This window comes from Eucyclogobius newberryi, unplaced genomic scaffold, assembly GCF_026437365.1.
Source record: "Eucyclogobius newberryi isolate DKJ021-1_F unplaced genomic scaffold, fEucNew1.0.hap1 SCAF_2, whole genome shotgun sequence".
Taxonomy (NCBI): domain Eukaryota; kingdom Metazoa; phylum Chordata; class Actinopteri; order Gobiiformes; family Gobiidae; genus Eucyclogobius; species Eucyclogobius newberryi.
The window spans coordinates 10,232,045-10,247,004 of NW_027315834.1; the positions used below are offsets into that span (position 1 = coordinate 10,232,045).

Genomic DNA, 14,960 nt, shown 5'->3' on the forward strand with positions numbered 1-14,960 from the left:
TTGGCTGTGCCTCCAAAAACGTTGATGTGCCCAAATACTGGCCATTATTGTAACACAGACCTACCACATTATAAAATGGTACTAACCTATATTGGCTAATCAACATAATATAGATGTGATTTCCTGTGCTTTACTCTAGTGTTTTTCAGATGAATAAATCCAACTCTCTCAAGGCTTTACTTTTCATTATAACAACTGGACACACAACTGCAAATGTGTTCCACTCCTGTGTCAGTGGTTAACTCACACTTTAGGGAGTATCCAGAGTCCAGACTACAACACTAAATCATAAAACTTTAGTTAGGACACCTGGATGTTTTATGTGGCTCTTAATACAAGGGAAATGTATTTTGTGTATGTAGTCTATGCATTTTAACTAGAGTATGAGGCGGATTATAAATGTTTTCAAAAGTAACTACAATTTAGGCTTTATATCATCTCTGTGGACTCTCTGTTGTTCCTGCTGCCATTGATTTCTCTCCCTATGTTGCTTGTGAACTAGACAGGGGCAGGATGCTCCTCGTGCCCACCAGTCCTGTTGGTGCCGCGATAATAGCTTTAAGTGGGCACATTTAATGTCATCTCGGTCACTAATGGGTCAAGTGCATGTTGTTCTTACGCCGCGTTTTAAGAGTCAGATGACGAGAGAAAAGAGAGAAAACTGCCATAAATGACCCCGAAAAGCCCATGTGTCAGGGAGACATGAATGAGACATGAAGGTGACATGAAATAGACTTAATTTCACAGGCGATAGGCGAAACGAAGGAGACACGAAGGAGACTTGAAGGAGACATGAAGGCTACTTGAAGGAGACATGAAGGAGACTTGAAGGAGACATGAAGGCTACTTGAAGGAGACATGAAGGCGACATGAAGAAGAAACCAAGTAGACACGAAGGAGACTTGAAGGAGACATTAAGGAGACATGAAGGAGACATGAAGGCCACTTGAAGGAGACATGAAGGAGACAGTACTAATATTTGTGGTTGTTCCCAGAGCAGAAGCATTTGAAAGAAGATTGAAATATAAACAGCCTTTCTTCGCCGGTGGTACAGTGGTTAAGGGTGTTGCACATGTGTGGTTTTTGCCACCGCGGCCTGGTGGGTCCGATTCCACTCCGAGGCCATTGAATAAAAGTCGCGTGCATCTCTGAACATGTTTGTAGAGGTCTAAACTACAGAGTTAGCAGGTTTTTACACATTAGGACGGGATCATTTGTTTTTGAAGTAGATAACTGCAATTTCAGTTTTATAGCGATGTATTTCTAAGCCTGAAGTTTAAAAATCATATTTTACAGAAACTTTGCATTCAGTCTCAATTCTGTGATATCAGGCGTCACGCTCACTTTGTTGCGTTTCATGTACATTCAGCAGTGTACTCGTCATCAGTGGAAAGCTGAGGTGAAATAGAGGGACTTTTCTGAACATAAAGGGCCTCATTGGAGATATTAGCACATGTGTATTTCTCCTTGCTCCACTCGACATGCCTCAGCCTTCATCTGCTCCAGTGAAATGTGTTGTAATGCCTCTGGTCGGTTCACAGGAGGTCTCCCTCTGCATCACGTAAATCATCTCAGCCTCAGACAGTCTGTGCTGCATAGCCCATTGACATTTCCTTCAGCTGTGGTTCTGGCGCTGTGGCTTCTCTGGTTCTAATCCTCTCTTCTGCTGTTTTTTTTTCCCTCTTTTTTTCCAGTTTGATTTTTGTCTCGTGTGAAATGATCGGGATTCCTTGTCTTGGCTCTGAGCAGCGGCTGACACAGTTCTTGTTGCCTGCAGGTGTTGTGGTTTGATTCGCACTTTAGATAACGGCTGATGTCTTTTAAAGCATGGTGATGTTTAATTTAGTCTTTTTATGGAGGGTTTTTGGCATTGTACTTTATAAACAGCAGTTGCATTTCAAGGCTTTTGGGCATTCCAATTTTTTAAACTTTTAATTCACTTAAAACCGTGCTTGTAAGGAATTTTTTTCCTTATAAGCACGAAGTTAATTCTCACTAACTCAACTCAATTAATTATAGAAAATTGACGCATCAATCATGAAATGAACCTGATTAATCATGCGGTCTGTTTTGACCAAACACGCTACTTTAGATTACTTCCTCATCCTTCCAGATGTACCTGGCATCACTGTTTCAAGCTCTTAAATTTGTATATAAACTCCTCACGTGGACAATCGCAGATCACTCAGCAGCTGATGTTTACCAGCGCGGAGCAGAGCAGTGCAACTTTGCCACGGAGCTCTCGAGTTGAACACCGTGCGCTCTGTGAGGAAAATAAAACTTGCATGTGAGCACTAAAACAAGTAATATGGGCCAACTATTTCGCAAATTCCTACAGTGAAAGACGCCAGGCCGACCTGAACGGCTTTCGTCTGTCACTCTAACGTCGGGCGTACGCCGACTCTGCTCCAGGAGGGGTTTGGGCTCCCCCAGACTTCGAAAGTGCTTAAAATCACTGTGCCTTGTTACACTGAGCACTGTGTGCTAAGAGCCAGTTACACCCGCAAGCGGTTATGAAGGATCTTGAACCCAATAAACATGTACATTTAAGTGAAATGTGACCAGAATCAAACAATTATGAAATGAACAAGTTATAGCCAATATGGCTTTTAAATAGGCTAATTGTCCTTATTTGTGTCTTATTTAAATCCTTAAAAAAATTAATACTTAAATTTAGAACATTACATTTAAAGAATGACATTCATGTAAGCACGCTGTGGCTTCAACCGTGATTAATCCTATTTGAAAAGTTCTCCCCCCTGAAAACACGTTGCCGGTTTAGAACTACATATTTAAGGCATAAACAGATCTTTGGATTATCAAAACGAAACATTTGTGAGTAAAACTGATGACCTAGAGTGCAGCCATAGAAGTTCTGCTTGCACATTCAACTGCCTGGCACATCGGCTGTTCTTCACATGTTCTTCTCATATTCTTCACATGTTCTTCTCATATTCTTCACATGGTCTTCACATGTTCTTCACATGTTCTTCTCATATTCTTCACATGTTCTTCTCATATTCTTCACATGTTCTTCTCATATTCTTCACATGGTCTTCACATGTTCTTCACATGTTCTTCACATGTTCTTCACATGTTCTTCTCATATTCTTCACATGTTCTTCACATGTTCTTCTCATATTCTTCACATGTTCTTCTCATATTCTTCACATGTTCTTCTCATATTCTTCACATGTTCTTCTCATATTCTTCACATGGTCTTCACATGTTCTTCACATGTTCTTCTCATTTTCTTCACATGGTCTTCACATGTTCTTCACATGTTCTTCTCATATTCTTCACATGTTCTTCTCATATTCTTCACATGTTCTTCACATGTTCTTCACATGTTCTTCACATGTTCTTCACATGTTCTTCACATGTTCTTCTCATATTCTTCATATGTTCTTCTCATATTCTTCACATGTTCTTCATATGGTCTTCACATGTTCTTCACATGTTCTTCTCATATTCTTCACATGTTCTTCTCATATTCTTCACATGGTCTTCACATGTTCTTCACATGTTCTTCCCATCTTCTTCACATGTTCTTCTCATATTCTTCACATGGTCTTCACATGTTCTTCACATGTTCTTCTCACATTCTTCACATGGTCTTCACATGTTCTTCACATGTTCTTCACATGTTCCTCTCATATTCTTCACATGTTCTTCACATGTTCTTCTCATATTCCTCACATGGTCTTCACATGGTCTTCACATTTTCTTCACATGTTCTTCACATGTTCTTCTCATATTCTTTACATGTTCTTCACATTTTCTTCACATGGTCTTCACACGTTCTTCTCATATTCTTCACATGTTCTTGAAATGTTCTTCTCATGTTCTTCACATGTTCTCACATTCTGACTCCTTCCCAGCTCTCACAGCCTCAGGCGCTTGTGTCAGGTTTCAAAGCAGCTCCTATGCCAGATTAGAGCATTGTTTTCTCTGGATGTATGTTTGAGTACGGGGCCGGGAGAAGGGTGGGCGTGGCCTCCTGACAGTGCTTGGCTGTGGGTTTGAGCTCTCCAGCGCTCTGCCTCAGAGCTGCTGTCCTCAGGCCCATGGTCATGCTCTTTCAGGTGGGATGGTACGCACTGGTTGGCTGTGTCCTGCTGGAGCTGCACAGGACACAAGCCGGGGGTCAGAGGAGGCACAAAGACAAGGTACTGACCACTGTTCTCAAGACCTATGTTAAGTTATATGGCATAGTATTAGTTTTCCTTTAGTCATGTTTCAACTTGCGTTTAGTCCTGATTTTTACCTGGTGAAGCCTAGAATTTGATCTTCTCTTTTAGTCTTGATTTTGACTGGGTTTACCCTTTTTAGATCTCATTTTGCCCAGTTTTTTTTTAGCTAGCAGCCTTCCTTGCACAATGGCCTGAGAAAAACACTTAACATTCATTTACTTATGGATTTATGGTATAGGATGGATTTAATTTCATGTTTTATTATCCATTGTACAATCATTTAAGGATTTGTTTGTATGATATGATCCAACAGGAAAACCCAGATGTGTTTGGGCTGTCTGACAGTGAAATGCTGTGATGATTTTCTATCCTGGGACAATGTTACTACGTGATATCGCATTTGAATCCTTTGTAAATAACAAAATACCCTTGTTCTGTATAAAACCTGTTTATTCTGTAGTTAAGACCTCTGCAAACATGTTCTGAAATGCATAGGATTCTTGCATTAGTTGAGCAGGTCATATTTCAGTCTTCTCTTAAATGTTAACCCTCCTGGACTGAAAATGAGTACTTACATGTGCTTAGGTGTCATTCCCCGGTCTCATCCTCATTTCACACTGTCAAATTAAAGCCTACGGGCCAAACTAAATCCTTTAATAACTAAGTAAACACAAATTACATTGCGAAATTGTTTGTTGTATTTGACAGACATCTTTCATTAATTCATATTCACTCAACACAAAGATATTTTCCCTTCATAAAGTCACCAGTGGATCTGTCGAAACCTTTAAAATACACATTTGTTGATTAGCATATTTGGTTCTGATGGATCCTGTCACCCAAAGACGCCAAGGCTAATTTCTTTGTTTGAAAAGCTGTGAAGTTATTTGTTCCCTCATCGTGAACTCCTGTCCCGGACCTCCACTTACGATTGGCTGCTCTGATCTAAAGCAACAGTGGCTTTTGGAGCATGGGTGGTCCGCCGGAGACTCCCAAATCCTTCACCTTGACCCGGATAATGCCACAGGCTCAAGCCCAGTCACATGACACTTGACCTCGTGGCCCTCAGAGGCAACTGTTGTTGTGATTTTGGGCCTTACAAAAATAAATTGATTTGATTTGATTTGACCTCGGCACAGTCACAGAGAGCGCTGGGCCAAAGTCACCGAAAATGTGTATCGGTCTATTCTTCCCTGGGGATGATGATCTGCAGACAAAATTTGACTGGATTTTTCTGTTCAGGTGTGTTCTATCGCTCTGTCTCTTTACTGCAGCTCTTGTCATCTGGCTTAGGTTCAGCAACTGATGGTTTTTACTAATGCATACGGATAATGATCAGCTTCCGTGTTTTTTATACGGGCAAATAGGATTTAAATTTCAAATCTATTGTTTGAATTAAGTAGGCGTTAGATGGCCATCGATAATGTAACGTTCACATTTTTGAGTACTGGAAGCCTGGGACATTTTCAGTGCAAAACATCCTATATGCCAGTTATAGTAGTTTCGATGAAAAAGACTTGGAACATTAATATTAGGTTGGCATAACATCCAAATGTTGAATTTTTCCAATTATACAGTAAAAAGTTCTTTGGGTCAAGCCTGAGGGCTGCATTTGGCCCCCGGGCCATAGTTTGGCCACCCCTGCTCTAAGAAATGTGAGTTAAACAAAAAAACAAACACAAAATGTCAATCATCTTGGTGCAATATAAGAGGTTTTTTATAAGAGTTTTATAAGAGCTTTTCTATAAGAGTGTTTTTTATAAGTTATCTATTTTTTATTATTTACTTCTGTACCTTCTTTGTGTTGCAACACTGAAATTTCCCCATTGTAGGACAAATAAAGGCTTATCTTATCATTGACCTATCCCAAGAGGTATAGATAAAGGTAATAAAACACATTAAATAAAGACTTTTGGGTTAAGGTTAAGGTACACTTTATTGTCCCCGTAGGGTCCTCTGCATTTGACCCATCCTTCAATACCGCTGAGACATCGCTGCAGGGACCATCTCCAGATCTTTGTGCTAGGCTTGGTCAGGACCACCGCAGCTCGAGGGGGTTTTACCTATGCTGCCAGGGGCGGGACACATGTCTGTAATTCCGGAACAAGCCGCAAATAGTTGCAATAGACGTGTTGTGAAGCTGGTGATGTCACTAATTTGACATTTGATGACGTACATTTTCTATTGTGTATCATCACATGTGGCTTTTTAGATGTTACATGGATGGGATGACAAGAAACAAGAGCCTCAGCTTTATTCTAATCTAATTTCAAAGGACCACCGGAGTCAGAAACAACTATAGTGCACGTAATTTAAATACACTATACAGAGTAGACTTTGATTTGATTTGTTAAATTTTCAATTAAAATTTCACTTCAAGTTAAATTGAATAAACTCTTCAGTACATTGTTTGCGGATCTACTGTGATGACTGTAGGGACGTGACGCTCTTTGTAGATCTTTGTAGATCTTGTACAAATCAGATTTGTACATCTGTTGTTCTTTTATCGTATCCTGGCGTTGACACAGCCCAGGCTGGTCCAAGTGTTTCATTAAAATCCTTCATCCGGTCTGAGCAGCATGACATCATTAAGAGTCACATACGTATAACGCTATTCCAAATAAAAAGAGTGCAAAGGTTCAGTGTACGTATTTGAAATTAAAAAATCAATTCGGGAATACTGTATTTTATAAGCAAAGTTCCAAATCCAAAAAAGCAACTAAATGTAAAGTACTTTTTATCTTTTCTCTCACAATAATCATGACAATCAATTTGATTTCGAGACATCCATGCCTTCAATGCATGAATGCTGTAACTATAATTTTGAGGCTCAATATTGTATTGCATTTTTATTAATTGTGTGTACTGACTCTTGACACTTGAGCTTTTTCTGTATTTCATTGTCATACGATAAGATTTGAGCTGGAAAGAGTCAATTAATCAACTTAAAAACAAACTGCTCTTTATTTATTTAGCGTTTCCTTTACTCAATGGTTCTTAAAAATGGTTTCAATGTTGCTCCGTTTGGCTTTTTGGCATAAAGTAGTTCCAATAATTGTCGTTTTAGTTTTTATTAGTCATATTTTCTGCAACAGTATATTGTGCAAATGTTTGTAAAAATTTAAATTAGCATGAGACAAAACAAATCCATTCTAATTTTAGGTGACTGAAAATGGGCCAACGATATTGACAAAAATGTATATCTAGATTTAGTTGTTCTTGTCTAACAGAAGAAATGTGTTAAAACACGTTTTTAAAATCATTAGTTGAGGTTTAATGCTCCAAAAAATGTGCACTGTGTAAAATTACTCACAAAACAACAGATATATCGCCCTACTCTTTTATCTAAACGTTTACTCCATAACCTTTTGTACGATATCGACTTTATTTTGGATGACTGAGACCTCTGAAACATTCGATCTACTGTGAAATGTTAAATGCACCAAATTTAGTGTATGCGTGCCTTGTGTCTGTTACAGAGTTTGTTCCAGCGGCCCGGAGCCACTCGTGGAGATGGAACGGTGCCATCAGGATTAGACCGCAAAGGCTCCATCACTCGAGCAGACGTCTTTCTGGTGGACGAAGACACGGACCTCATGGACCCGTTCTTCCAGAGCGGAGGATTCATAAAGTCCAACCGTAAACCTTCTATGAACGGTCAGAAGAGCAACCAAAAGGGAAAGGACCTGGAGGAAAACATTACTACAGAGAAAAAGACAGACGCTGGTGGCAGGACTAATCCTTTATATCCTGGAAAACCTTCAGATGATATCATTGATTTGGATTCAGGAGTTGCCCTCAAGAAACCCTCGGTCACTCCAAAACCGTCCATGAAACAAGAGGAGCTCAAACCCGGCGGCTCGCACTTGGACCAGAGCAGAGGAAACGTGAAACTGGAGCCACCTCGAGTGATCAGCGCCAAGTCCAGAGACGGAGACATGGTCCTGGGATCAGACGGGAAATGGTACAGACTTCAGAGAGGACCGAATGGACGAATGGGACCACCCGGGCCTGAAGTGAGTATGAGAAGTATGAGTGTGAGACTGATATGGATTTTAGGAGGCGCTGCCGATGTGGAGCGGCTCCGGAAAGGCAGATTACAATTAATGGGATGATGATTTATGTGGTTAATTGATAAGCGCATCACATGGTTATTGGATTTTTCAGATTATTAATATGCCTGGTAATGCTGCTTATTCACTTGTTTTACCCTGATTTAAAAAAATATTTGAAGTTGTTAAAATGTTTTAACTTTATACAGTAAATCCACAAGTTCTCCATTAAAGTATCCACTTTAATGACATCAAAACACCTGATAGTGGTGTAACAATACATAGTGCCACGATACACCACACTTATTAAATGTCACATCGTACACCTGTCTCAATCCGTTTAAGTGAGAAACAGATTCGAACATACACACACACACACACACACACACACACATACACACACACACACACACACACACACACACACACACACACACACACGGACACAGAACTGCCCTGGGACAGACCGTGTGCACGGACAAAGCAGACAGTGGTCAACAGCTTGAGTAAATCTGCTGTAAAGACTCTAAACACTTGCTTTTGCAGTAAATAAACTCACACGTGGAATATGACAAACACAGACTAAAGGCATCATGAAGCAGATTAAGATGTGGCTTAAATGTAGTAACTAAAGCACAAGAGAGAGCCAACATTAAACCCTCTATGCAATAAAAACAAATGTCATAAACACAATTACCGTAGGCTACAGTTTTCAACAGCAGCTACAGTTACAGCAATTTACATATTATTATTTACAATAACAATAATTAAAATGTATTAGTTTGCCAAAGTGGGTCTGTTTTTATAGTCGACTACTCATGCAGTGCTACATATTTGTTGTACAAGCAAAAAGATACCTGGAGTTCTGTCATGTTTTATTCATGCATCTTTAAGTAATTACTAATTTTTATGAGCTGAAAATTGTTTGTTTTGTCTCTGCTTAATCAACGTACTACTCAAGGATGCAGTGACCAATCAAAAAGCTCCTCTGACCTAGCCTGCTCTCAGAGATTTCTCCATTTATTAATACACTTTAGAATGAAACTGAATCATACAAGAGATTTAAGCAAGTGAGAATATCTCTATGTAACTGCACTCTGCTTCCCTCTGCTGGACCTTTTTCACCAGTTTCTCAGTTCAATTAGTGGAAGAAAACATTTGATTTTTATTCATATTTTCAGTATTTTTATGGTTTGTTACGTGCTGTTTTTACTACCATTCTGTCTCGCAAGGTTTTATTTTTGAAAGAAAAGACAGCAAAAGCCTCGAACTACAGTCTCAACTGGAAACACATTTGATCAAAGGAATAATGTTGAACGGAGCTGGTAAAAAATGTGAGTTATAGCCATTATGACCAGACGACATGCCTTTCCTGTCTGGCTCATGCTGAGTCCACAGCTCAACTCAGCACTTTACCCCAGATTAAAGCCACTTGTTGTAACATCAGGAAAATATTGTGTCTCTAACATCTTGCATTATCTGTTTCTGGCCCCAGGATGTCACACTGATAAGAGCTGTTAGCTCATGCTTAGTGCGGTTTACGTCAAATTTAAAAGGAGATAAGGCAAAGTAGGGCTGATGAGTGAGATAAGAAATCCCAGTTGAAATACCTGCGGCTAGGAAATTACTAAAGTGGAATTATTTGGGTATTAAAATGTCACATAGCTTTGTTTTTTCTTCTGTATTGGAAAATATGTAAGAAATTATGTAATTACCTTAGCATGTAACAACATATGTTTTTTTTTTTTTTTTACCTGGTTAAATAGATGTTAATATCTTCATAAATCTTCATAAATAGGCAGATTAAACTCAAAATTCACTTCTTAAATTCCAGCTTGTTGCGTCTGTTTTCCATGTAAATGCTTAGACTCACAATAAAATAATAATTAGTCGACTAAAACATGTTTTTTGGTCGCCTAAGACACGACCGCAGCCCTTGATGGATCGTGACTTTTTGAACTCTAGACTCATGGTTTTGATGATGACTGGAAGATCTGGACCTGGACATATCAGAAACCTCAAGCCGATCTTGATCTAGTCCCATGACACTTTACAAAGACTGAAGCTTGTTTTGTGTGTTGTCTCTGCAGGGCTGTCCCGGCGAGACGGGCTGGACAGGATTTAAGGGAGATAAGGTGAGCACTTCATTGAGAGCTCAGGGAGTTTTGCACAATATGTTGCTGTTTTTCAGAAATCAATTAAACAATATCCAGTCTTTATGAAACAACATTCATCAATTTTGTCGGTGTAATCCCTCATTCGTCCAGGCGTGTTCCATAGTAGAAAAAGCTTCAGTTGTAGTCATCTGGACTCAGTTAGAAAAAATAGACGTTTCGACTCTCATCCAAGAGTCATTGTCAATAACAGAATTTAGGTCGGGAACTCCGATATTTATCCTATTCTGTGGTAAGTCTAGCCCATTGGGCGGAGCCTTCCTGAAGTAGAAAGAGTTGTTTGTTTCAACAGAAACTCCCCCCTTGTATCTACCGGGCTAGCCTATTCAGAATTTTAATGGGCTATTAGAATCCTCTTTATCTTTGTGAGACCCTGGCTCAACCACCCTGAGTACCTGATTAGCATCTAAATGTCCTGGTCCTCTACCTTTCCAGGGGTTCAGTATACCATTATAGATACTAGGAAGATTGAATCTTAGCCCTCCATTCCTGTTTAAAGAAGGTCTTTCTTTTTTAACAAAAATAGCTTCCTTGACTCCTCTTTCAAACCATCTTTTCTCCCTGCTTAAAACCTTCACCTCACCGTCTTCAAACGAGTGATTAGAGGCTTCAAGATGGAGATGCACGGCACTCTGTGGTCCTGAACTTGTATTTCTTCTGTGCTGATAGAGCCTCTTGTGTAGAGGCTGTTTAGTCTCACCTACCCCGCTTGGGCTCTCAACAGAGTGAAGAGAACCAAGAAGCAGGACAAAAGGGAAACTGAACAGAGAAGGAAGGGTGTTTCTATCCCTTATGTGTCGGCCTGTCGGAAAAACTGCAGAGAATTTTTAGACAACACGAAGTCCCTGTTTATTTTAAACCAGGAAACACTTTAAGACAAAAACTGGTTCACCCTAAGGACAAGTTGCCGACTCAAAAACAGAGCAATGTAGTTTATTCGATCCAATGCAGTGAAGAAAGCTGTAAAGAGCGTTACACAGGTGAGACTAAACAGCCACTGCACAAGAGGCTTTATCAGCACAGAAGAAATACAAGTTCAGGACCACAGAGTGCCGTGCATCTCCATCTTGAAGCCTCTAATCACTCGTTTGAAGACGGTGAGGTGAAGGTTTTAAGCAGGGAAAAAAGATGGTTTGAAAGAGGAGTTAAGGAAGCTATTTTTGTTAAAAAAGAAAGACCTTCTTTAAACAGGAATGGAGGGCTAAGTTTCTGTTGAAACAAACAACTCTTTCTACTTCAGGAAGGCTCCGCCCAATGGGCTGGTCTTACCACAGAACAGTATAAATATCGGAGATCCCGACCTAAATTCTGTTATTGACAATGACTCTTGGATGAGAGTCGAAACGTCTATTTTTTTCTAACTGAGTCCAGATGACTACAACTGAAGCTTTTTCTACTATTCATCAATTTTGTAAACTGTATTAATATTATTATTCTTGTTATTATCAAAACAGTGATAAACACAACTTTATGGCATAAACAAGTCTTCTTCACAGGCTTCTTTAGGTTTATTTCATAAGTTAACGCTGCACAAACAGAACAGAACAGGAGTCGTAGAGTGAGTGCCCTTGGATATTTCCCCCCCCTTATTCTTGTTTTGTGTTTGATTAAAGGGTGAAACTGGTCCTGAGGGAAGAGCAGGGAGGAGAGGAGGGCGAGGACCTCCAGGACCTGCAGGTTTACCCACGGTCTACCTGTGGAGGAACACACCTGAGGAGTGGGCTGCCTTTCAGGTAACATCAGTTTAATAAACTGAAACAACTAAAATGAAAGGTTTCAAACTGCTCTAGAAGGCCAAATTTTGTTTTAATCAACTTAGGCCACATCCACATGGAGTAAAAACGGTGATAGCTTCTAAAATGTTTTTTGTAAAGATGGAACTCCTGCTATGGGCCATAGCAGAATAAGGAATTTGAATAAATTATATGTAATTTCTTTAATTCTGCTGCATTTTATATGTAATATCTTGGGCTTCCACAAACTAGAGGCTCGTGATTTCACAAAATAGGATTATGAGGCAAACCAAAGTACAGATTAGAGGCAAGTAGTCGTATAATATTTTCTGTTGCTCATGATTTAAAATAGCATATGTCAAATGTGTCAAAACCATGTGGACCAAATCAGTCTTGCCGGCGCTGTCATCAGAAGTTTCACCATTCAACAGTAAAACCACAACAGACAGCAGCGCACAGGGTTAAAGAGCTCCAACATTTGAACAAGCTCTCTGCACATTTGACTCATGTTTGTGCGGGACTTTCCAGCCACAAGTTGTGTTTTTGATCACACTGACAAGTGACTGACAAAAGGTGTCATGGACCATTCACAGTGGTTTCCAAAGTGTCAAGGCCTAATTTAGCTGCTGATATCAATATTTGCAGCTGATATCAGTATCTAAAACTTTACAAGGCTGTCTAAAAATACACATCTGATACACTTAGGACAAACAGGACATGACACACGGACACAGAGACCGGAGAAGCTTGGAAAATAATATATATGGGGGAAAATTGCTCGATATCACCCATTATTGACATTAGCCATGGGTGAGGGAGACTGACACGTGTACTCGCAACAAACTGAAATATACTTTGTTTTGACAAGGATACATTATACCATAGTTTAAAGCTGAAGAAAATATTGTGTAATATAGGATCTTGAGGAAAGCATTTCCTCAAATGTGAGCCTATAATTTGTCTTAAATATGTAAAAACTATGTAGCTGTGTCTAAGGTATCTGTTAATAAAGACAATTACAGCATATTTTTGTTTGCGCTTGTGCTCATGCTAGTACTGATGCTTGTGCTTGTACTTGTGCTCGTACTCGTGCTTGTGCTCTTGCTTGATGATCATTGATCAGTGTTAGTTGAGGCTGAACTTTGAACTTGAAGCTTATAATTTTGCTAAATGTTACACACGTTCTTACACTGAGGCCTGTGATTAATCATGGCATTCTGTGTTCATAGTTTGATTATGTTTTTTCTTGTAGAGCTTTTGGTCGCAGCTGTGTTTCTGTGTGTTTATGATGGAATTGTGTAGATTAGAAAAAGGTGCAGAGTCGGTATAAATCTGTTCTCTGTTTGTGCAGCCCATGAATCTACTCTGCTTTGAACCTGACATGTCCCACTGCTGCGCCTCGCCAAATCCTCTTTTATGTTTTACTCAATGAGGCGCAGAGGAAATGTACACATTCAAATATTATGTCTCTGTTTGTCACAGACGCAGATTTAGTGAATGAGAAAAGAGAATATGGGAATTCAAAATCAGAATGCTTGAATATAATTGGCATTGCCTGTTTACTCTGTTTACTTTCATATACAATACATTACAAAGAATGTATTGTGCGAAACAAATACAAAAGAAGGGAAAAGAAAAGTTTCTGGTTTATTGTAGCTTTACACTAACTAACCAGGTCCGAATGGCCACACTATTCCCTATAGGGCACTATTTTTAAGGGAGTGTCTGCAGAGCCGCGGCCGAAACTGCCATGTTATTTTTGTGCCGGCTGCGCGCCGCGGCTCCTGAAACTGCGCCGCTATTTGACCACGTTTTAGCGCCGTTTTAGACCGCGCCGGGTTAAGGTTCGGGTTAAGGTTAGGGTTAAGTTTAGGGTTAGGGTTAAGGTTAGGGTTAGGGTTAAGGTTAAGGTTAAGGTTAAGGTTAAGGTTAGGGTTAGGGTTAAGGTTAGGGTTAAGGTTAAGGTTAAGGTTAGGGTTAGGGTTAAGGTTAAGGTTAGGGTTAGGGTTAGGGTTAGGGTTAGGGTTAGGGTTAAGGTTAAGGTTAAGGTTAGGGTTAAGGTTAGGGTTAAGGTTAGTGTTAAGGTTAAGGTTAGGGTTAAGGTTAGGGTTAAGGTTAGTGTTAAGGTTAGGGTTAGGGTTAGGTTTAGGGTTAGCCATGAGGCTATAAGGGAAATGCCGCGGTCCCTGAAACTGTGCGGCTATTTGACTGCGCCGCGGCTCTCCAGCCACGGCCTATTTTTAATGCTGTCCGAACATACAGCAGAAGAATCAACATTTTCCACAATGCCCCCTGAAATGTAGTTTCCAGCGCTGGTCACTAAACTTGTCACTATAGACCACAATGCTTTGCATGAGTCTAAAAAACAACAATGGATAATGACTGATCTTTAACTGCGGAGTGTGGAGGAGTGCGGAAGAGTGCGGAAGAGTGCGGAAGAGTGCGGAGGAGTGCGGAAGAGTGCGGAAGAGTGCGGAAGAGTGCGGAAGAGTGCGGAAGAGTGCGGAAGAGTGCGGAAGAGTGCGGAAGAGTGCGGAAGAGTGCGGAAGAGTGCGGAAGAGTGCGGAAGAGTGCGGGTGCGGAGGAGTGCGGAGGAGTGCGGAAGAATGTCGTGTTACCGTAGTGACACAACCTGAGCCAGGGTTCAGGCGGTGTTACCGTAGTGACACGACCTGAGCCAGGGTTCAGGTGGTGTTACCGTAGTGACACGACCTGAGCCAGGGTTCAGGTGGTGTTACCGTAGTGACACGACCTGAGCCAGGGTTCAGGTGGTGTTACCGTAGTGACACGACCTGAGCCAGGGTTCAG

General features: G+C 40.4%; 1 protein-coding gene across 1 annotated transcript in view; it reads left to right on the plus strand.

Annotated features, from left to right (window-relative positions):
- The window catches only part of LOC140366962 (uncharacterized), a 44,540-nt gene that overhangs the window by 14,072 nt on the left and 15,508 nt on the right, over nt 1–14,960 (plus strand). The window contains exons 3-5 of the mRNA XM_072453227.1: nt 7,673–8,209; nt 10,336–10,380; nt 12,033–12,152. Coding sequence (XP_072309328.1) covers nt 7,673–8,209; nt 10,336–10,380; nt 12,033–12,152 — 702 coding nt within the window. The remainder of the gene's footprint in view (nt 1–7,672; nt 8,210–10,335; nt 10,381–12,032; nt 12,153–14,960) is intronic.